Consider the following 21,550-nt stretch of genomic DNA (forward strand, 5'->3'; position numbering starts at 1 on the left):
CGGATAGAACTCTTAAATGTAAATCAACAGAATATTCAATAGATTTGAAATCCAATGAAATTCAAGGTGATATTCTATCACAAATCAGTTTCACTGTGAAACTTGTCAACTTTGCCGCCTCTCTTTTGTGCTCCTCTAGGTCTTCATCTGGGTCCTCTAACTTATAACCACCCATGACCACCTTATCTAAACAGCACTTTAGAAAAAAAACGAGTTATTTGATGGCATGGTTAGTCCGTATTTATACAAGGTGCGTTTAACCAATTAAACTTGGTTGCACTCGTCTGCGTGCCTGTTCAGTAAAGGCATGTGTGGTGTGCTTTTATGATCCCGCGTCCTAACCAGACACACTCCCTCCTTTCCAAACAGCTCAGGTGGCTGGTTCTCATCAGACTTGAGCATGCGTGCGTGTGTGTGTGTGTGTGTTGTGATGGACGTTTACAAATCTGGCAGGATACCAGACCCTTTGCCCTCTCTACCCTACTCAGCGGTTTGTGCCAAGACGGGTCTGCAGACACTCCTGCCAAGAACAGGCCTCTGGAGAGTGCTGGGTGACAGTGGCATGTGTGAGGTCACCGCCCGACAATTAACCTGTCCGGCTCTCAGCCAAAGACCTGCTACTGTACAAGCTAACTGCAGAGCGATGACACGCAGAAACCGAGAGTGTCAACAGTGTGTAAACGCAGGATCAAACCTGAGTGCTGCTATTATGTGTACGCGTTTATGTATTTGAGACGCAGCCTCAGTCCAGCCTGGATCCATTAGCATGCATTATGTATTAGCATTCATTTAACAGCTGTTATTTTCCAGTCCTTTTGTGTTTTGTAGTTATTTAGTGACTCATCTCACCGTACATTCTTCTGCTCTCAAGATTTTCCACTAGAATGAGCATTCAGTGAATCGTTCAGTACGAGGAGAAACATTTTCACTGACATCGAACATTTTCCACCGCGCTTCCAAGCCTAGCATAATATTGGTTCTGGTGGAACACGCTGAGGGCATGTTTTGCTCATGTTTTGTAGCCGTTTCCTTTGGTCTCCATTTTTTTAAAATAATATTTGTCAAACTTTGAGGCGGCCGTTTGCCTTTCCACACTCGAAATATACCATGGATGAGTTCCTACAGTAGGTATGACACAGGACGTGTGTCTGTGACCACCACGGAGGCACGGTGGATGTTGACACGGCCGAGGCCAGGTGGGATTCAGGGCCCATTCTCCGCCTCATAGCGTAGCGCAGATGGTTTGGTACCAGGATCTCTCTCTAGAACCCTGCAAGAGAAGAGCTGTTAGTCACACACACCTGCTTTGAAAGTTCCCACGGAACCACAAGAAGGTTTTCTTGGTCTAACGGGAGACACTCAGTGAGCAAGGGGACAGGGGTTCACATCGAGCGAAACCTCTTTTGACCTGAACACCAGCAGTAAAGACACGACAAAAGCACGACTAGAATCCTGTCAATATTTGTCTGCCGCGCTCCGACAGTTGAAAACAGGGAAGACGTCCTGCTAGACATGCCAGGACTGTCCGAGTGGACATACCAGGCCACGGTCAACATACAGTAGTAACCCAGGTTCCCTCATGAAGCCCAGCCTTCAGCCGTCCAACACATGCTCCTGGGGTTCCTCTCCAGCCTCCCCATTCAATGGAGGACTGAAGAAGACCAATGTTTACACACCGAGCCGTTCTCAGAAAGCAGCAGTCAAGCCCTTCAGGTTTTAGTGGGCGTTCTTACAGTGGGCCCTATGGACCACTGCGGTAGATTTATCGTTGCCCTTGTCCTGTTCTGACCTGGGTCAGGCCTGGGGCATTCCTGAGACTGGTTTAGCACCGGTTACTGAGGTGTTTTGGAGAGACTGAGACTAAAGATATGCATTCTGAAGGTGCATACATGTAACATGTGGACTGGAATGCTGCAGATCTGCTATCCTTTTGAAGAGAGGTCAGTGTGGGTTAAGGCTGGGAATGGCTTGGTAAAGTTGGGCCAAAGATGTAAAGAAAACGCTGTACAAGCAAAATAGGCTAAGGGTTTATTATTAAAGGGTTACAGGGTTAGGGTTAGACGTGGTTACAGATGGTTAGACATGGTTAGGGTTTGATCAGGTTAGACAGGTGTAGGAATGAAGGGGGGCGGGGGGGTTAACATAGGGGAATAGATGTGTTTTACCAGTATCTAGGATCTGTGATCATCGGACCATCAGGAAGGCATTAGAACTTCTGACCTCCTTTATGCAAGATAGCCGTTATCAGCACCACCGTGACTACATACAGAACCCACATCTGCTTATCTCTGCAGCTGCACTCTCTCTCTCTCTCTCTCTCTCTCTCTCTCTCTCTCTCTCTCTCTCTCTCTCTCTCTCTCTCTCTCTGTTTCCCTCAAATCTTTCTCTCTTTGTGGCGCATTATCAAAAGGCCTACCACTAACTGTTGATCCAGCTCCCAGAATGATAAACATCTGAATCTGTTTGCTTTGTAGCTCTATAGATTAAGAAACAGTGGAAGATACCACACGACCACAGTGGATGAGGGGAACCTCCCTGTCAGCCGACATCCTTTCCTCCGCTCCCTTCATCTCCCTTCCATTTCCAGGCTCATTTGATAAGCCCGCCGGCTGGTCTGTTAGGTGTGGCTGTTTCAGCTTTACTGGCGAGTTTCTGGCAGGAGGACAAGGGAGGCTAATGACACCAGTTCCCGTGCTAAAAGCACTCACCATACCCCGACAACACAACAACAATCCTGCATGCACGCCAACAACAGGAACCTTCACGTGTGGATGCGTGTCATGCGTACGCACCTCCCCTCTCGTAAGCACGCCGTTTATGTTCCCACTGACACGCAGGCCAATTTAAACCCTGCCACTGTGCGCTTTAACAGACACATAAAAGTCATATTCACTGTAAAGATCTTTGATAAACCCAGAGCCGTCCCTAACAACAGTCCTGAATTTCAGCCTTTCCGTTACTGTTTATGTCAATGAGCCTTGTACAGTCGACTTATAAGACTCGAGTAAAGACCTTGCCGGCAACGTCTCCCATAAAACAATTCCATTGTTTGTACATTGTACAAAATTACAGTGTTCCTTCTTTTTCAACAAGGTCTTTGTGAGGTCCTCGTGTCAAAACAAATGTGTTTTTCTACTCGGGTGCTCCATGCCCATACTCTTCAAAGTTCAGTCTGTATGTTTGTCACTCTGCATCTGTGGACACACAGTACTGCAGTCCTGTATCTGCTCTCACGCTTAACCAGGGGGCACAAGATGAGTTACACATCTGTGGAAGTCTTTGACTATTCTGAGCACACACACATACACCGATCTAATTAGCCTTATCCAATCGTTTCAGCCCTGCTTTTCTCTCCTTTTGGACTTAGGTCCTCCAATGAAAGCAGTTAGCAGAGTATCAGCCATGCGGGCAGGGCTGTGGGTGTGTCCCCCCTCCCTGTTAATCCTTGCTGGAGGCCTGAGGTGAACGAGATCTGCCCTAGAGGAAACTCAGACTGCAAAGCAGTCAGACTGTGGCGTCAGAGAGGGGCGAAGTGCCTATCATGTGACGTAAAAGAGCTCTGTTCATTACTACAGTACTGTAATGACTGACTTGTGGCCAATCAATGAGATAAGTAGAGTCATTCTGCAACGGGTTGGTCTTTTCCACCTACACAAACATTTCATTCCCCATTAAAAGACTTCTTACTGGTTGCTCTGGCCACCACACAGCCTTTGTATGGTCACTGTTTTCCTGTTGGGAAACTGTCTGGTCATGGGACATGTGTATTATAGCCTCCCCACACATGTTCGTGGCATGTGTGTGTCAGTGCCAGTCTGGACACAAAGCTGTGGTTGTGTGAGACCTGCCTCCCACTCTGGGCGGTGATAGCTGAGACAAGCTTCTGGCACCACAAGGGAGCAGAGTCTCCACCAGGCCCTGTACATCGCTGCTACCTTCAGTCCTCTCTCACAACTCCCTCATTCTTTTCCTCTCTCTCTCTCTCTCTCTCTCTCTCTCTCTCTCTCTCTCTCTCTCTCTCTCTCTCTCTCTCTCTCTCTCTCTCTCTCTCTCTCTCACACTCTCGCTCGCTCTGCCCCCCCCCTCTCTCTCTCTCTCTCTCTCTCTGTCTCTCTCTCGGAGGAGGAGGACAGACAGGAGGCCATTTTGGACAAGGACAAATGACCACTGCCACATGTTCCTGGTCCGGCGCTGCACGTCTGCGCTGCAGTGGCAGAGACGCACAGAGAGCTCTTTATGCAACCTCAGCGTCGCTATGGGAGGGGAGAGGAGGGTCCTATTGTGCTGCTCCATTAATCTGCCAAGACCACTGTCGGAGGCCTCATCATTAAAACACACTGACATGTAGACAGCCATTAGCGAGGCAGAACGCGTTTTCCTGTGTCGTTAGCACTGTTGACCATGTGGCAGAGTGTGCGGTGGGTGGAACGCTGACCAAGCAAACAAACAGCAGTCCTCGGAGGAACCGTGCCCTCAGACCATTCTCATGATGTTCCCCTCTATCGAGTGCTAATGTGGTGTGTTTTACTGGGGGTTGAGTGGAAATACACAAGCAGGCACACAAATAAATAAACCTGGCCCCTTTCTGATTGTTTTTTTAATCAAGATTCAGCAGGGGCCTCTGGATGACTTTTTCCATGACAGCCTTTGAGCTCCACTTCAGTGTTTCAGACCCTGGAGAGGTTCCCGAGCAACACAATCTATTGGTTGCTTACAGCTTGGTTACATGAAAAATGGTTGTTAACATTACATACTGAAGGTTTTAACTGTACATTGTTTAGAGAAAATTACGCTTAGGTTAAATTTGGTTAAATTAGGCTGGATATACGATAGCATACATCGGGATCGTTTTATTCTAAACTGTAGTATCAATTGCTTAGTATTATATTTTCCATCTCGGAACATTTCCATTTCACATTTTCCTATTTCCGTTTTTAAGCGACCGTATGTTTTGCAACCAATTTGAACTTCTGTTTTGATCTCTTCACCCTCCAACGCTTTATATTTTTCTGCCCTTTTTGAGTAGTACGTTCAAAATAGACTACAATGACTGCTTGTCATGTAGAACATTTTTGCCTTATTCTAAGTAGTGCCTGTTTGCTGACAAATTGCAGGTTTGAAAAACTGTTACTAGACAGTTGACATTTGAAATTGTATTTTCCTTGGCTGGTTGTCATTATTTAGTGTAGTTGTGTGAATAGTTTTTGTGTATAACAATAGCAGTGGGGTTTTGCATTGGCTGGTAGCAGCAAATATCCCTCGGATGCATGTACATGTTGAACAATGTATTGGCTGTATTGTCATTGGTGAAACATCCAGCAAGTGAACCAGCCTGTCATCTGAACTTCTGGTTCAGAGCTGGTCTATCCTCATGTGACCCTTCTTACAGTACTGACTAAAATACTCTGACCAACATATGAAACTTCAACTATGCAGATAGGCCTTTCCTCTTCCCCTTGAGAAAGCCTGGCCTCTCTACAAATGAAGACAAATGAGAAATAAAAACTGAAATAACAAAACAAGGAAAAAATGCCAAATCCCTGCCTGTAACAAGCCCTTGTCATGTAAAGCCAGCGGCTCTGCACTTGTCTATTTCCTAACAGTTATGGCGTCCATAGATATGTGCCTCTGTGGCCTTTATTGGTAGACGGGCACATCTGCTGGGTGGAATTACAGGGTCCGCTGCTTGGATGTTTTTACGTGTGCCGCGTGGCAGGATATTTCAAAGAAAAGCAAACGTCAGGGAGAGCTAAATCCCGGCTCCTCTTGCCCATCCTGCCACCACCCTGCTCCACAGGGCTGCTGTTTAAATACATGTTACACTGGCTCCTCTCAGCCAGGAGCAGGGACTGATGGCTTTGGAGGAGGTCAGTGGACGCTCGGCTACACCCTCTCCTCATTACAGCTGGGACTCTACTGTAACAGTCACCAGTCAGCATTTTTGTCCCTGCCACTCTGCTGTGTTTGAGATACAATGCCCTTTGTTCAGCTTTTTGAGGGGGCTTGAATAGCCATTAAAAGCATTATGAGTATGTTATAAACAGTCATTAGGAATTTATGGCCATATCATAAACATTTGTAAACTCTGTTACAAAGTGGGAGCAGATGTGTTTTGAGAGAGGATGAATTAAGCTGGGATGGGGACAGATGAGTCTTGGTGGGGTGCTTCCTGATTGGCCAAAGAAATCCCACTTTCACCCAGAGAGCCCACAAATTGGCTAAACCATCATCCAGGAAGCCCTCTGGTTGGCTGGAACAGTAATCCAGGAAGCTGTCTAGCCCGTCAGTGTGCCCAGTGTCCAGAATAGTGGGTGGGAGGGTAACCAAACCACTGGTTGTGGTCAGCTGGTCCGTCTCCCTGCCCTGAAGCATGGCCGCTTACTGTCCCCGAACACTCCACTATTGGATTGATTCAACAGAGTCAAGGGCTTCTGCTGTAAACCATTCCTTCTCTGCCAAATCCGTCATGAATTTGGGTGTAATTTGAGGGAAACAAAGGTGGGTGGCCAAAGGGAATTAAGAATGCATTAGAAATCCAGAATGTTTGTGTAGCTTTGCGACACAGTATGCCCAGGTGTATTGTTTGGGGAGTGTTAGGAGTGAGGGTTCCAGAATAATTTCCCTTGGTTGCACCGCATTATGTCAAAAAGAAACATAAGTGAAGAGCATAGACCGTCCACATATGGAAGATCTGTCTACGTAGGCATTTGCTTGTGAGATTGTGTCACATCCTGTTCTGTGTTCCTCCACCCTGGGGTCTAACACTGGTGCTGTCTTCCCAGGGAGAGAAGGGAGATGCTGGGCTGAGTGGAACAGACGGTCTGCAAGGAGTCCCGGTAAGTCTAAAGCTCCTCACACAGAATACAAACAAACCACACAAACACTATCGTCACTGAGTTGGAAGACAGTTACAGCAGGATATATTGCAGAAAGCAACCAGTGTGAAAGAACGTGAAAAAAACGTTCATCCAACTGCATCCAACTGTCTGATTGGTGTCAACGGAGGGCAGTGCAAGTAATTTGCATTGACAACTAGCTTCCTAGTGTTTAAAGAAATAACGGGAATTGCTGATGTTGAAGATGTTGGGGAACCCATTCCTGAAATCAGCTCTGTGTGTATTGTACATCAAAAGTGTTGGGGAAAGTAAGTCATGTGAATGGAGCAACAAATGTGGAGATTGCCCACAAACAAACACATTTTTCTGCCCATTCAGCACTAAAAAGCTATAATCAGAAAGTACTTTTTAATTGACTTCATAAAGATCTGGGGGGAAAGAGGCATTAGGAAGTAGGCACGCAACCTTTCTGGTGCCCCCCCAAACACCCCACCACTGGGTTTACCAACCTCAGCCAGGACACACGCCCCACACGCCCCACACGCCCCACACGTACACTGCCACACACACCACTCACGGTTAAACACAAACACACCGTGCACACACATACACTATGTTCTCACACACACACACACACACAATCACACACACACACCCAACCACCATGTTCACACCCACTCCCACCACACACACGCCCAACACTTACACACACGCCTAACACGTATACACACACAATCCCAGGTTAAATATTGAATAGTACACCGTCTGATCGACAACAGAACATTTTATGACGCTTGACAAAGGCAATAACAACACAGGAGGTAGATTACTGTTATCTGCTGTGTGTCGTTATTACACAAGAGATGAAGGTTCAGAGAACGAGAGAGGGAGGGAGAGCGCAAAAGAGAGAGAGAGGGAGGGAGAGAGCAAAAGAGAGAGACAGGGAGGCAGAGAGAGATAAAGGATGGAGTGATACCAAGCAAAAGAGAGCGATAGAGAGAGGATGTGAAGGAGTGCAGCAGCTGTTGCATGTCTCCTGTGAGGTTTGGTAAGTCTCCAGGGTTGTTTTGCAGCGGTGGCGACAGCCAGTGTTTGTAACTCAACCACAGTGGTTGACATAATGCACGGAACATAATGGCTGCCAACCACTAACCAACAAACCTCTGCACAGGCGTGCTTCAAACAGAACATCACAGTAGATGAACATCAAACTGTACCTTCAGACGTCTGGGAGATAGCCTACTTGAGGTGGCCCGTCACAGAATCACTCAAAGCAGCATGTGGTTTGAATTTTTTATCAAATTGTTTCCTCCTAAACATTTATTCCGGGTGGCTGTGGTGTGTGTTTATGTGGTGTCGACGTGCCCAGCCTGCGCCGAAACAGTCATCCAGAACAGTCAGTAAACATGGACACCAGTGTGTGAGAGTCTGGTTAAGTCATCATCATCACCCACAAGCTAGACTGCAGTCTCTTTCAGCTTGTCTGACTCCACTTACTCCATTACCCAGAGGCCTTGTTGACTGGCTATCAAACTGGAATTGTAAAGCGTTATTGCTATTTTCTGATTCAATTCAATACAACATTGATCCCGTTGTTAGGGGTATTACAGTGCTTCAATCAAAATACATACATGAAACTGTACAACGCTCAGACAGTGAAATACATCAGTTAACAAATGACTATGCATGAACATGTCGTAAATTGTGTTACTACTGTGTTTGATTGCTGTTATGGAAGGCTTGATTAGGTTGGCAACGGTCAGTATTTAATTAGAATTTGAAACCCCAGTGCTGAGGACTTGTACCCACCCTTATTAAGGACGTGTACCCACCCTTTCTCACATGCAGAGAAACCTGCTCGCACGCACACAATCACACACGCATCTTTGTTTTCCGAATCAAACCACACTCGCATGCGATGGGTGAAAACCTTGAGTAGAAGCCAGTTTTACGAGTGTGTAGCCCCAGAGTGAGCCCCCGCGCTCTCCCTCCGAGGGGGGACGGCCCCTGGGCCCTCCCAGGGGGGACGGCCCCTGGGCCCCCCGAGGGGGGACGGCCCCTGGGACCTCTGCTCCGTCGTGCGGGCCTCCTCTGATCAAATGAGTCGGTAATGCGGATCAGGATGGAACACTGGGACCAACATCAAAGACACACTGTCCTCTTATCTTCCTTCCTCTCCTCTGCCCTCTCCTTTAATGATAAACTGTGTGTGTGGGTGCGCGCGAGTGTGTGTGTTTTGTCATAATTCTGTTTTTTAGTATATACCACAGCCGGGTTTTGTGTTAGCGTGTGTGTGAATGCAGGTAGGCTGGTAAGTAACAGTTTGAATCACAGGGCTATTTCCTTGCAGGGCCTGCTGTGTAGCCAAGACAACCAACTAAACCATAACTGTCTATTTTTGTGAGTCTGGGAGTGTGTGTGTTTTTCTGTGGGTGTGTTGAACGATGTGCATCTGTGAGTGTTTTATCTGAAAGGTGAGAGTTGTTTTGGAGATGCTCAATATCACACCTAGGCTTATTTCCTCCTCCCAAAGAGAGAGAGAGAGCGGGAGGAAGGAGAGAAAGATAGACAGAGAAAGTGTGAGAGCATGAGTGTTTGTGTGCATGCATAGCCCTGATGGGGATGTTTACCCAGTTAAGGCTCTGGCCCTGCTCCCTGCTGCTAATAAATGACCTAAGTGGAGCCCCCATCCGTCAGGCCCTCTGAGCACCCCAGCTGAGCCCAGCTCACCCCAGCTGAGCCCAGCTCACCCCAGCTGACCCCAGCTGACCCCAGCTGACCCCAGCTCACTCCAGCTGACCCCAGCTCACCCCAGCTGACCCCAGCTCACCCCAGCTCACCCCAGCTGACCCCAGCTCACCCCAGCTGACCCCAGCTCACCCCAGCTGACCCCAGCTCACTCCAGCTGACCCCAGCTCACTCCAGCTGACCCCAGCTCACTCCAGCTGACCCCAGCTCACCCCAGCTCACCCCAGCTTGAAGCAAGGAAAACAGGATCTGTCAGACTGGTTAATTAAGGCGAGGAAAAATAATCTAAGAATGAACAACGTGCTGGAGCTGTGACAGTGATCCAGTGTGTTGTTTATCATGTGCCTTGTCATGACGAGGCCGTCTCACCCTCAGGGGATTCGCGGACTTCCTGGAGAGGCGGGGACAAGAGGACCTCCGGTAAGGTCCCACAGTACAGTCTAGCCAATCACAGCCCATCTGATCAATACCGTGTACAATGGTAGGATCAATGCACCGTGAGTGCGATGCACGTCTCTGCTGGGGAACCATAACAGCTTGGCCGATTTGCTCTCTGCAGGATCTAAGATGCCTCTATTCTTTCCGCAGGGGGAGAGAGGCTTGCCTGGACCGAACGGTGCTCTAGGGCCTAAAGGACCTCCGGTAGGTTTCATCATCATCGAGAAAGAGAGAGAGATAAAGTCGTGTTTAGGCCAAGGTCATCTTTATTATCCCAACGGGCAAGGTATAGCACCTTAGCTTGATGGCAGGAAATGATGGAAGTGCTCTATAGCATTACAGCTAACTAGCTCCACAAGGCCTCAAGGTGATAAATAGTCAGAACGGCGGGACTCTGTGTCTATGTTGTTCTGGTGTTAATTAGAGATGGCTGATTGTAGCTGCTCAGACGAGGGCGTTAGATGACTGGAGAGATTGCCCCTGAGGAGTTCTGCTCCCTCAACTGGTGGAAGGCAAGGTTACAGTCAGACACAGACGAGTCACGCATCACCCTCCAGAAGCTCTCATGCACACCATCGTGCTCCGGCGCTAGCACCACCCCCTGGTCAGAAAGAGGAACAGGTCAATTACCCATGTCGGGTGTGACTTGACATCTGGTGCAAAACGAATCATCTCTTCTTGAGATTAAAACCAATCTTTTGTCTCTCCAGGTAAGATAAGGTAGGCTTTGTCATTAGCAGGCTAGCTTTATTCCTCTTTTTATATAAAACCCTCCTCGAATAGAAGAGGGTTGGACAGCAACTGAAGCTAGACTGAAAAAGTCCAAACAGGAACCATCCTCAAATGGAACAGCGCCATGTCATTTTTCCTCTGGTGTTTTCTGACTAAGCTGTCAGGCTTTTTTGTCACACTGCAGCCCCTAAAGTAATCTTACCCGCTCTCTCCCTTCTCTCTACTTTTGTAAATCTCCCACTCTCTCACTTTATCTCCCTCCCTCCCTCCCTCCCTCCCTCCCTCCCTCCCTCCCTCCCTCCCTCCCTCCCTCCCTCCCTCCCTCCCTCCCTCCCTCCCTCCCTCCCTCCCTCCCTCCCTCCCTCCCTCCCTCCCTCCGTCTCTCTCTCTCTCCTTCCCTCCAGGGCATGCAGGGCCCTGTAGGAGCGCCTGGTGAGAATGGACGAGACGGCCCCAAGGTCTGTCCCCTCGGCCGTCTGTTTTAATTAGCGATTATGCTAATGCTAATGCCCTGTCCCCAGTGTCCAGGCTATTCACTCCTCTCCTGATAATGATAGAATTCGCTCAGACATTGTTTCCCTTTCGATGAGAGGTCAAATGTGTTTCAGTCAGCTATGTGGGTCTGTATTCAGGGGAGCTGTGGAGACCAAGGAACATCTGGTTCAACTGGACTGCCTGGCCAAAAGGTGAGACGCCAGTGGAGACGCACTCCGTGATTAATAGTCAGGAAACACACACGCCTACATGCTTCCTCTCCTCTTCTCTCTTCCTCATCTCTCTGCGTCTTCCTCGGTTTTTCCCTTACCTGTCCTTCTCGGCCCTTCCTCTCCCTCCCTCCCTTCCCCCCTCCCTCCCTTCCCCTCCTCCTCTCTCTCCCTCCCTCCCTTTCCCCCCTCCTCTCCTCTCCCTCCCTCCCTCCCTTCCCCCCCTCCCTTCCCCTCCTCCTCTCCCTCCCCCCCTCCCTTCCCCTCCTCCTCTCCCTCCCTCCCTCCCTCCCTTCCCCTCCTCCTCTCTCTCTCCCTCCCCCCTTCCTTTCCCTCCCTCCCTCCCTCCCTCCCTCCCTCCCTCCCTCCCTCCCTCCCTCCCTCCCTCCCTCCCTCCCTCCCTCCCTCCCTCCCTCCCTCCCTCCCTCCCTCCCTCCCTCCCTCCCTCCCTCCCTCCCTCCCTCCCTCCCTCCCTCACTCCCTCCCTCCCTCCCTCCCTCCCTCCCTCCCCCTCCTCCTAAAGCCTTTCTGTCCTCCCGGTCTGACTCGTCCCTCTGCCGCTCCTCTTTCTTGTTAGCCAACACTTAAACAAGTGCTGCTTCGCAGACACTGAGTGCTGCCATTGCTGTAACAGGATATTGCTCCACCAATGGATGAAGTTTGCTTTACTTGAAATTACTTGTGAAATTGCACAATAAGGACAATATTCCAGACCAAACTGACACATTGTGGGTAGCCTATGCCATCATTTTTTGCTGATGCTGATGTGCTTGAGTGAGCATCATATCCACAACGCAGTCTGAAAGGCGACTGCTGCAGGTGCTCAAAGGTTTTGTAGCGTGTTTTTAGAAAAACTACTTCAATTGGGGAGTTAAAATGTTGCATGTGAGATGTTTACCTGTGCGACCTCTCACCTGTCACCTCTGTAGGGGTCACCGGGTGATCCGGGGTTTCCAGGGCAACCAGGTTCCATGGGGCTGCCAGGGTTCAAGGGTCACAAGGTGAAGCCAAAGACAAATAAAGCGGGAATTAAATAACAAACAAAACAAAATCACCTGTGGGGGAGCTAACAAGTCTGCCTGTTGCCTTGGCGGCGATGATATGTGCATGATTTATGACCGCTAGAGCCAGGAGCTTGTTCATTTGCATGTTTCTGTCATAAAATGTTGACGACTCTGCATAATGCATATTTGTTTTTTGCATTATTTATGTTTACTTACATCCTCGCGTGGAACGTGCTGAAGGGTTTGTCAGTGATTTTAAACTGTGGGCGACCCCAGACGTCTGCCTTTGCTTTGACGTATTCGCCGCTCTTGTTTTTCAGGGCGAGAGTGGAGAGACGGGGCCTAAAGGAAACCAGGTAACTTCCTCTCGTCTCTCATGGGGTCTCTAAGAAAAAGACTGGAGATAGCTACAGTTGCCATGGAGTCACGTGTGTTCTGATCACACCTACAGTACTGTACAAAGCTGCTTCATTAGCCTAGCTTGTGAGCATGTCTTCAACAAAACCTCATTCAAATCTCTGACGATTCACATAGGATTTCAGAGGTACTTCACCTGGGGATACGGGTGCATGCTGTGGTGTTTATCTCTGACCAGGGCATCCAGCATACATTCGTTGGAAAGCACTTAGCGAAATATAATAATCAATTTTTACTCAGGTCAGCACAATACTAGCACTAATACCTTTGACGACCCATAGAAGAACTGTACTTACAATGTAATTACTGTTTAATGACTAACACTGTGCTCAGAAGTGTCGCACATAATCACTTCAGACAAATCAGCCAACTGTCCAGAACATAGTTAGTCATGAATGAGTCACCAGAAAGTGGAGAACTTGTCTTGAACCGCTCGCTCGCACGCACGCAGACACACTCCCACACAAACACACATTCAAGGGACAGGAATATTAAAGGTCTCTTGAGTTGTGGTGTCCTACCTTGAGAAAGACATCTCTGTGTCGCTGCCTGTGTACTGCCGGGGGTCTGTCCACATCGATCTGTCTCAACCAGTCCTGCCTCTCTCGGTGGTGATGATCATCCCTGGCTGCACACTACCATGTGCCGTCCAGCTATACCCGCGCATGATAGCATATCGTGGCCACAGATATTTAATAACTGCAGAACTGCACTGACTCATAAAAATCGGGGTGCGCACAAAATTGATGCAGGCATGCACGCGCACACTCACAGACACAGACACAGACACAAGCCATCTCATCCAGGTTTCTTGTTCCAGGGGGAGCGGGGAAGTGACGGCGCTCAGGGAACGGCCGGCCTGCCGGTGAGTGCAGTTTCCTCTACCCACCACTGGGTGGCACTGGTGGTCACAGTTACTTCAGCGTCACCGTGGCGTGCGGCGCGTGCACATGCACACGCACGCCTTTCTCCCGGTGGCTCGCGTGTGCGATGAGTTGGTTGTGTGTCTCAGTTTGTGGACCTTGTCGTTGAATTATAGTCATCAACAGGTTCTCTCCAAGTGCTCTCAGAGTGGCAGGCATATGACCCAGCATTTCTTACTTCCTGCTTTCATCGTCCAGCTCTTCAGTCCCTGACTGTATGGGGGGCCTGCTTGCCATGACAACCCCATAGCTGTTCTACTCCAGAGGGTTGCTGTACAGTATTGTTCAGCTGTAGTCACAGGATTGTGTAAAGAGGAAGAACAAAATGCCGTAATGTGCGATAATGCAGGGAAACGTTGGCGCCACAGGAAAAACAATTTAAATAATATGAGTGCTTTCATCTGCGGGGAACGGTGAACATGTTGTGTATCTTTGGCAAGACGGGGTGCATTTTATAACTCTCTTTTCTTCCCTCCTCCTTTCCTCCTCATCTCTTCTCTCTCTTCTTCTCTCCCCCTCTCGTCTCTTTTGTCGTCTTCTATCCCTCTTATCCTCTCTCTCTCCTACCCTCCCCTTTCCACTCTTCTGTCTACCATCCCCTCTTCCCTTCTTTGGCAGGGTGAAGTGGGACCCAGAGGAGGAAAAGGAGAGGTTTGTAGAATTAGACTGCAGTGTTAGATCTAATCTATTCTCCAAGACTCTACATAACTCCCTGCCCACGAGACTGTCAATGAGCTCCTTACAGAGCTACGGGGACAGAGCACACCCAATGGTGATCCTGCATGACACCCAAGAGACCCTGGTCTAAGGGGCACAGATAAATCTGCCTCGTAGGATACAGATCTACAGTTGCATGTAGCATGTGTAAAAGCAATGTAGCGAGTGCCCCAGCCCTCGCAGCCGATAGGGATTTGGCTGTGTAAAAGCTCCTTTGGTAGGAAGCCTCTTTCTGACTGTTAGAGCCTGAGTGACAGAAGTGCAGGATTCAGATCTAAGTAAGGTCTCTGAAGACGTTTTGGCTCAAGGTCGAAAATAGGTCGACCAAGATGATGGAGGGGGTTACCGTGCCATTTTTGCACGAAAGAGTATGGTCCTCTCTGACAGCCCATTGTTCACTGCTTGTGTGCGTTATCGCGCGTGTGTGTGTCCGCATGCGTGTGTCTGGTCTCACAGAAAGGCGTCCTGGGAGAGATGGGTGCCAAAGGGCATGATGGGAAGAAGGGGGACGTGGGACACGCCGGCGCGGTCGGGCCGCGGGGATCCAGCGGCCAGGACGGGTTGCCGGGGCAACCAGGCGTCCCGGGCTACCCGGGGAAGCCGGTGAGTCTCTCGAGTCACCTGACCTTTTCCTGCGAACGCCGTCGCCGCCTCCGGTCGGTCGGACGGTCGTACGGGGAGCGCAGGGACTGACGGGAGGACTCTCTTATCTGGGTTTCAGGGGAAGCCGCCTTCGGACGACCACCTGATGAAGCTCTGTGGAGCCGTGCTGAGGAGTGAGTGTCTCCCTGTCCGCCGATGCTTCGCTCGCTCTCTCATCCATGTTCCTGTTGCGTCCTTTCTGTCTCTCTCTCTCTCTCTCTCTCTCTCTCTCTCTCTCTCTCTCTCTCCCTACCTCTCTCTCTCTCTTGCTATCTCTCCAGATCATAGTAGAACAGGAGACGACATGAGTTTGATTTTCTGGTCCACCCATCTCCCCCCCTCTCCCTCCAGGCCAGTTGCCCCAGCTATTGCAGAGCCTAGCCCCCCCCAGCAGCTGTGAGCCCTGCCAGGCAGAGAAGGGAACCCCAGGTCACCCTGGAGCTCCAGGGCCCAAGGGCTCCAACGGCCAGCCTGGGTACCCCGGCAGGACGGGCCCTCAGGGCTACCAGGGCCCCCCCGGCCACCACGGACCCCAAGGCCTCAAAGGTGATGGAGGAACCGGGCGATGACAATGACAGTGAAGAGTTTTATTCGTTTGGGATGTGCATGCTGTGGCTTCCTCTGGACAGTGAATGTTGTGTCGTCCCAGGTGACATGGGCCCGCGGGGCTTGAAGGGAACGAGAGGAGAGAGCCGCCCTGGTCCGACAGGGCCCCCTGGACAGCCAGGTGAGTAAAAGCTGGCAGGATTAAGTCTTTACTGGGCTGGATACTGAGGGATTAGGAATGTTTGTCGAAACCTCACGAGAGATTTAGTTGTCTGTTTGCTTGAACGAGGGTAAACCCTCGGCACCTATGTCTGTGAAAGGCAGTTCTCCCAAAACTCACAATCTTGTAACGGTAGCTTCCCGCTACTTCTTTAGCACTATTGGTATCTGTTAACCCCCCTTCCTGCCCCCCCCCCCCCCCCTCTTCACCTCACCTCAGGAGACCAGGGACCTCGTGGCTCGGACGGTGTCGGTCGCCCAGGGCCCCAAGGGATACCGGGGAAGTTCGGTTCTCCGGGTGTTCCCGGTAAACGGGGCTCCCCGGGGCTTCCGGGAGTGTGTGACATGTCCATGTGTTACCAAGCCTACGACCACAGGGAGGACCGCTACAGCAAGGGGCCCAACTTCTGATTGGCTGCCACTCGTATTTGTAGCGGGTCAAAGGTCAACGTTGTGTAACAAAACATGGACGGTTTACCTGACACAGGTGGAGACTAGAGTAGATGTGTTTTCGAGTCTCCTTTAAATGAAGTTCAAACATTTTATACCCTCAACTATGCTTAACCTGTGTCTGGAACACCAGCCTGTCTTGTCATGGACTTGTTGTTTGGTGGGAGAACAGGGGTCCCTTTTTTTACTAGATTGGTAGAAATGAGGACTGTCGGGTGTCGTATTGGTTTGCCGTAACCCCTAAGCCCAGGCTTTTGAGAGGTTTCAGGATCAAAGGTCATCATGTCGAACGTTTTGGACTCTTCAGGATGATCGTTCCTCAAGGATAAAAATTATGTATTTATGATATTTTTTTACATTTTCTTTCCTTTCATTTTGACCAAGATAAAATGTTATGTTATCCTGTACATACTGCACTGCCAATGTTACTGTAACTTGACCTCCATGTTGGACATATAATTGTGTTAAATGTTATATCATGACAGGGGTATTTCTTTAAAAAGTGGTCTTGTCAACCCAGAAGGGGCTGAACAAGGCAACCAAACCTCAGCACCAACTACAGAGGGGCAGTTTATGACTTTGAAGAAACTGTCTATCTAGTCATTAATGGGGCATTGTTCTTTTCTAACACATTTCTCTAAGTTCAAGTTTTTACGTTGCAGAAACAATCTACATTTTACTCCTCATGAAGCATTCTTGATTACATTTTTCACACCTTTATTTTAGTCGCAAGATAGCTTCACATTATGTGGCATTTCACCATTTCCCATATCCAATAACAGTTTATGTTTGTATTTCAGCTGTGAAAAGACTACTGGTAATGATTAAACATACTTTTGTTTCTCTGAATAGCATTTTTTACGTTTGTTTAACTGTCATAACTGTCATACCAGATGTTGTCAAATTTGAATAATTTCTCTTTATTTAACAACTCTTGGTATGTTCTTTGATTTCCTTTTAGGAAATACTGTGCCCTATTAATGTTAATCTTATTGGTTGAATATGGAAATAAAACACATGTTCAAAGTGATAAGAATAGGAACTCAAATGCTTAAGGAGGATGATTCACAGGGTGTATGGTCAGTATTTCTTGTGTATTCTCCACCCCTTTCTGTGTCTGTATGTCATTCTGTCTCTCTCTCTCTGTCTCTCTGTCTCTCTCTCTGTCTCTCTCTCTGTCTCTCTCTCTCTGTCTCTCTCTCTCTCTCTCTCTCTCTCTCTCTCTCTCTCTCTCTCTCTCTCTCTCTCTGTCTCTCTCTCTCTCTCTCTCTCTCTCTCTCTCTCTCTCTCTCTTTCTCTCTCTCACTCTTTGCTCTGTCTCTTTCTCTCTTCTGTTTCTCTCTCCCCCCCCACACACACAGAGTCACTTGCCCCTGTGTAGTCACCCTCGAGTCCTAACTTATCTCAGTGAAAAAGGAAGCTCACTCCAACCCTCTCCTCCACTTGCTGCAAGCACTCACTTCAGTCAAGGTTTTGGGGTAAGTCATTGGATTTAAACGGAATTGAATTAACTGATCTTTATTGATCCCTGAGGCAATGTTCTGATGTCATAGGCTTAGCCAAGAGTACTCATGGCAGTATCTACCAACATACATTTCCAACATACAAACCTCCTGTACGATTTTTGTGGGGAAGAAAGGGACATTTCTTCATATCTGTCAACATTTTTACAGTACTGCAATGTTTTAGGGATGTAAATATATTTTTTATATTGATGTGACTCCCTCAAAATACTAGTTCAGTAAAATTATTGTGTTATTTTGCAGGTGTTTCCAAGACATGGATATGGATAGCAACTACACTGTAAAGGACATGACAGACCCCGGTGATGAGGCATCCCACAGTGTAAATGCATTTTGTTACCTAGGAGACAACAATGCCTTTGGTGCGCAGCTGTCTATCTTCTTCTACTTGATCTTTGTCCTAAGCCTGCTGGGCAACAGCCTGGTCCTAGTGATCCTCTACAAGTTTGAGAAGATGAACACAGTGACCAACATCATCCTGGTCAACTTGGTGGCGTCCAGCCTGCTGTTCATGTTCACCCTGCCCTTCCTGGGCGTCTACCACCAGCTGGAGACCTGGGTGTTCGGCAGGAGCATGTGCAAGCTGGTGAGCAGCACCTACAACCTGGGCTTCTACAGCTCCATCCTGTTCCTGACCCTCATGACCTTTGACCGCTTCCTGGCCGTGGTCCACGCTCTGGAGGCCCATCGTTTCAGGAGGCGGGGCTACGCCATGGCGGCGTGTGTGGGGGTGTGGCTTATCAGCATCCTTTCCTGTGTCAATGGCCTTCTGGTCAACGACTTGATGGACTTATATGGCGGCGAGATCAAGATATGTGATAAGCGAGATTGGTCTGCTTGGTTAAACTTGGACCTCATGGAACAATGGGAGCTCTACATCCAGCTGGTGGTGTTCTTCCTCTTCCCGTTGGTGGTGATTGTTTTCTGCTACACCAGGATCGTCATGACAGTCATCTCCTCCAGGGTGGTGAGCAAGTGCCGCACAGTCAGGCTCATCTTCGTCATCGTGCTGTTGTTCTTCATCTGCTGGGCCCCCTACAACGTCGTCTTTCTCCTCAACTCCTTCAAGAACAAGTCCTGCGAGCAGATGAACCGCCTCGGCTACGCCCTCCACCTGACCAAGCATCTCACCTACCTGTACTTCTGCATCAGCCCCATGTTCTACACTTTCGTAGGCAGGAAGTTCCAGAGCCACTTCCGCTTGCTGCTGGTGACCTCCATGCCGTGTCTGAGAGAACACATCAGGGTCAGCCAGTGTAGTAAGAGCAGCAAGGTACGGAACATGGAAGGGGGAGAGTTAGGTACTGACAGGACAAACGACTCTTAAGTTGAACAATATCTCGCGGTGTAATTGGTGTTTTAAGCACGGCACGTAAAGCCAAATATTTTACAACACAATGACGTCTTTGCCAGGGGTTAAGGCGAGGATATATGTTGCCAAATGTTTTTGACCTGACCAATCCTGTCACATCTTTATGATTTTACAGGAAGTGGGTATCAGGGCTTGATTGGAAGAAGCAGAAGGATAGGGTTTGTGTTCTGAGGCCCTGGAAGACACATCAATATAACCAGGTACTGTACTGTGGAATGTAGATTAAGACATCTTGTGTATTTCTGTACGCATATAGTAACAAAGGTGAATTATAAGCGTTCTCTTAAATGTACAAGTAATAATCAATGAATGCTCTTTTGTGGTCTGACCTGTGTACTGTGTTCTTGTGTGGTTTTTTAATGTTCCATGTAATGTTCAAAAAAAGAACTTTTAAACACCAAAACTAGTTTCATCTGAGCTGCCATCATACCAAGGCAGTTTCCATGAGACATGACACAAGCACACAAGCAAAATCCTTTAAGAAAAGTACTTTATGACTAGCAAGTAAAAATGGTGTGACCTGTAGAGTCAGTCAGTTCACAGTGGTGCCTAATCCAGTTGGATCTTGTCAATCATTGGGCAAGACACTGAAGGAGGAAGTTTGCGGAGTTCCTGTGGGTGTGAGTCACTGTCAGAAATAGAGACTGCTTGTGTAGGAGTGTAAGATGCAGTGGCGGATCTGAGGGGTGGCAAGGGGTGGCACCTGCCACCCCAATAGAAAATACTGCCACCCCAATATTCCCATTGAAAAATATTATTTGTACATGACAGAACATTTCAATAAATAATATTGTTACTGTTTGATTTAAACTACAATGTTATAGCCTAATCATTTACCATAGGGAGTACTGTACCACCCTACTTTGGGTTTTAGTTTGCCTCCAGGAGGCCATCCAACAACTTCCTTCTGCCACCCCATTGCCACCCCGAATGAAAATCTCTAGATCCGCCCCTGGAAAGATGGAAATTCATGCAAACTCAGCAAGCATGTGGGGGGGGGGGGGGGGGTGAATGTAAACATTGTGGCTGTTTCTTGAAAGCTACTCGGCTGGACTTGGTCGTCGCTGGGGACGTTTCAGTGAAACAGAGTCTGTTACACTCTCACCCACCCCTTCACCCTGCCTCAGACTCCCCCCGAAAGCACCTCCAAGTCTGTAAACGCTACTCCCCTCACCCCTCTACCGCCTGGCAGGTGGAAGCACTTACTGGGATCCATAACCTGAGGGGATGCTGAATATATTGCTGTGGTACCTCAACAACCCTGTCAGCAGAGATAGCAGCGGCGCTCTGACTCGTGATGCGCCTTGTCTCGCTTCCAGCTCGATAAAACGAGGTGCCAGAGGTGGTGAAGGAAAAGCAACAACCACCAAACATCAGCAACAAAAGCCTCCCCTCCCCTCCCCTCCCCTCCCCTCCCCTCCCCTCCCCTCCCCTCCCCTCCCCTCCCCTCCCCTCCCCTCCCCTCCCCTCCCCTCCCCTCCCCTCCCCTCCCCTCCCCTCCCCTCCCCTCCACAGGGGCCCACTGCTTCTCCAAACAGTTTAATCACAGCCCGTAGGACCGTCTATTGAAACCCCAGATTGCGTTCCCTCCACGGAGAGGAGAGGAGACATGGCCGACGCAGAAACGTCTCACTGCAATGTCAGAGAACTTCTCACCGGCACGGAGAGGAAGAGAGAGAGGGAGAGAGAGACAGAGGAGGAGAGGGAGAGAGAGAGAGACAGAGGAGGAGAGGGAGAGAGAGACAGAGGAGGAGAGGGAGGGAGAGAGAGACAGAGGAGGAGAGGGAGGGAGAGAGAGGCAGAGGAGGAGAGGGAGAGAGAGAGAGACAGAGGAGGAGAGGGAGAGAGAGAGAGACAGAGGAAGAGAGGGAGGGAGAGAGAAAGAGGAGGTGAGGAAGAGAGAGAGGGAGAGAGAGACAGAGGAGGAGAGGGAGGGAGAGAGAGAGACAGAGGAGGAGAGGGAGGGAGAGAGAGACAGAGGAGGAGAGGGTGGTAGAGAGAGACAGAGGAGGAGAGGGAGAGAGAGAGAGAGACAGAGGAAGAGAGGGAGGGAGAGAGAAAGAGGAGGTGAGGAAGAGAGAGAGAGAGAGAGAGACAGAGGAGGAGAGGGAGAGAGAGAGAGAGGAGGTGAGGGAGAGAGAGGGAGATCTCTATTCACCTTCATGCCATATTTCATCCCTGCTTTTTAATGGAACTGTCAGCCTGCTCTCCCCTCAGCTCCACTTGTGGGGAATGTGACTTAATTGGGGGATTAGAGCCACGTGCGCCATGCCTTGACT

The 21,550-nt window shown here is 49.2% G+C and overlaps 2 protein-coding genes and 1 long non-coding RNA gene across 3 annotated transcripts; all 3 read left to right on the forward strand.

Annotated features, from left to right (window-relative positions):
* Window positions 1-11,171: 11,171 nt before the first annotated feature.
* LOC146275073 (uncharacterized) lies at window positions 11,172-12,807 on the forward strand. Its single transcript, XR_014766333.1, has 4 exons — window positions 11,172-11,212; window positions 11,387-11,440; window positions 12,388-12,459; window positions 12,783-12,807. It is a non-coding gene; the product is annotated as an uncharacterized LOC146275073 (long non-coding RNA).
* Window positions 12,808-14,422: 1,615 nt separating this feature from the next.
* LOC146275074 (uncharacterized) lies at window positions 14,423-17,359 on the forward strand. The gene is made up of 6 exons (XM_084703326.1): window positions 14,423-14,453; window positions 14,976-15,122; window positions 15,241-15,295; window positions 15,513-15,707; window positions 15,811-15,888; window positions 16,147-17,359. The coding sequence occupies exons 2-6, from the start codon at window positions 14,994-14,996 to the stop codon at window positions 16,335-16,337; spliced, it is 648 nt and encodes a 215-aa protein (XP_084559452.1). The 5' UTR covers window positions 14,423-14,453; window positions 14,976-14,993; the 3' UTR covers window positions 16,338-17,359.
* Window positions 17,360-18,239: 880 nt separating this feature from the next.
* Window positions 18,240-19,562, forward strand: LOC146275075 (C-C chemokine receptor type 1-like; the record flags this gene model as incomplete). Its single annotated transcript, XM_084703687.1, has 1 exon — window positions 18,240-19,562. A coding segment is annotated over one exon (987 nt), but the record flags the coding sequence as incomplete, so codon positions are not given.
* Window positions 19,563-21,550: the final 1,988 nt, after the last annotated feature.

Source organism: Hypomesus nipponensis, chromosome 8, assembly GCF_054491055.1.
Source record: "Hypomesus nipponensis isolate SF chromosome 8, ASM5449105v1, whole genome shotgun sequence".
NCBI lineage: Eukaryota > Metazoa > Chordata > Actinopteri > Osmeriformes > Osmeridae > Hypomesus > Hypomesus nipponensis.

Bases quoted from the DNA above. Each gene is read 5' to 3' on its own strand.
- LOC146275074 (XM_084703326.1), top strand. From the start codon at position 14,994: ATGGGTGCCAAAGGGCATGATGGGAAGAAGGGGGACGTGGGACACGCC. The intron at 15,123-15,240 runs GTGAGTCTCTCG...TCTGGGTTTCAG, and splicing joins CGGGCTACCCGGGGAAGCCG to GGGAAGCCGCCTTCGGACGA. The intron at 15,296-15,512 runs GTGAGTGTCTCC...CTCTCCCTCCAG, and splicing joins CTGTGGAGCCGTGCTGAGGA to GCCAGTTGCCCCAGCTATTG.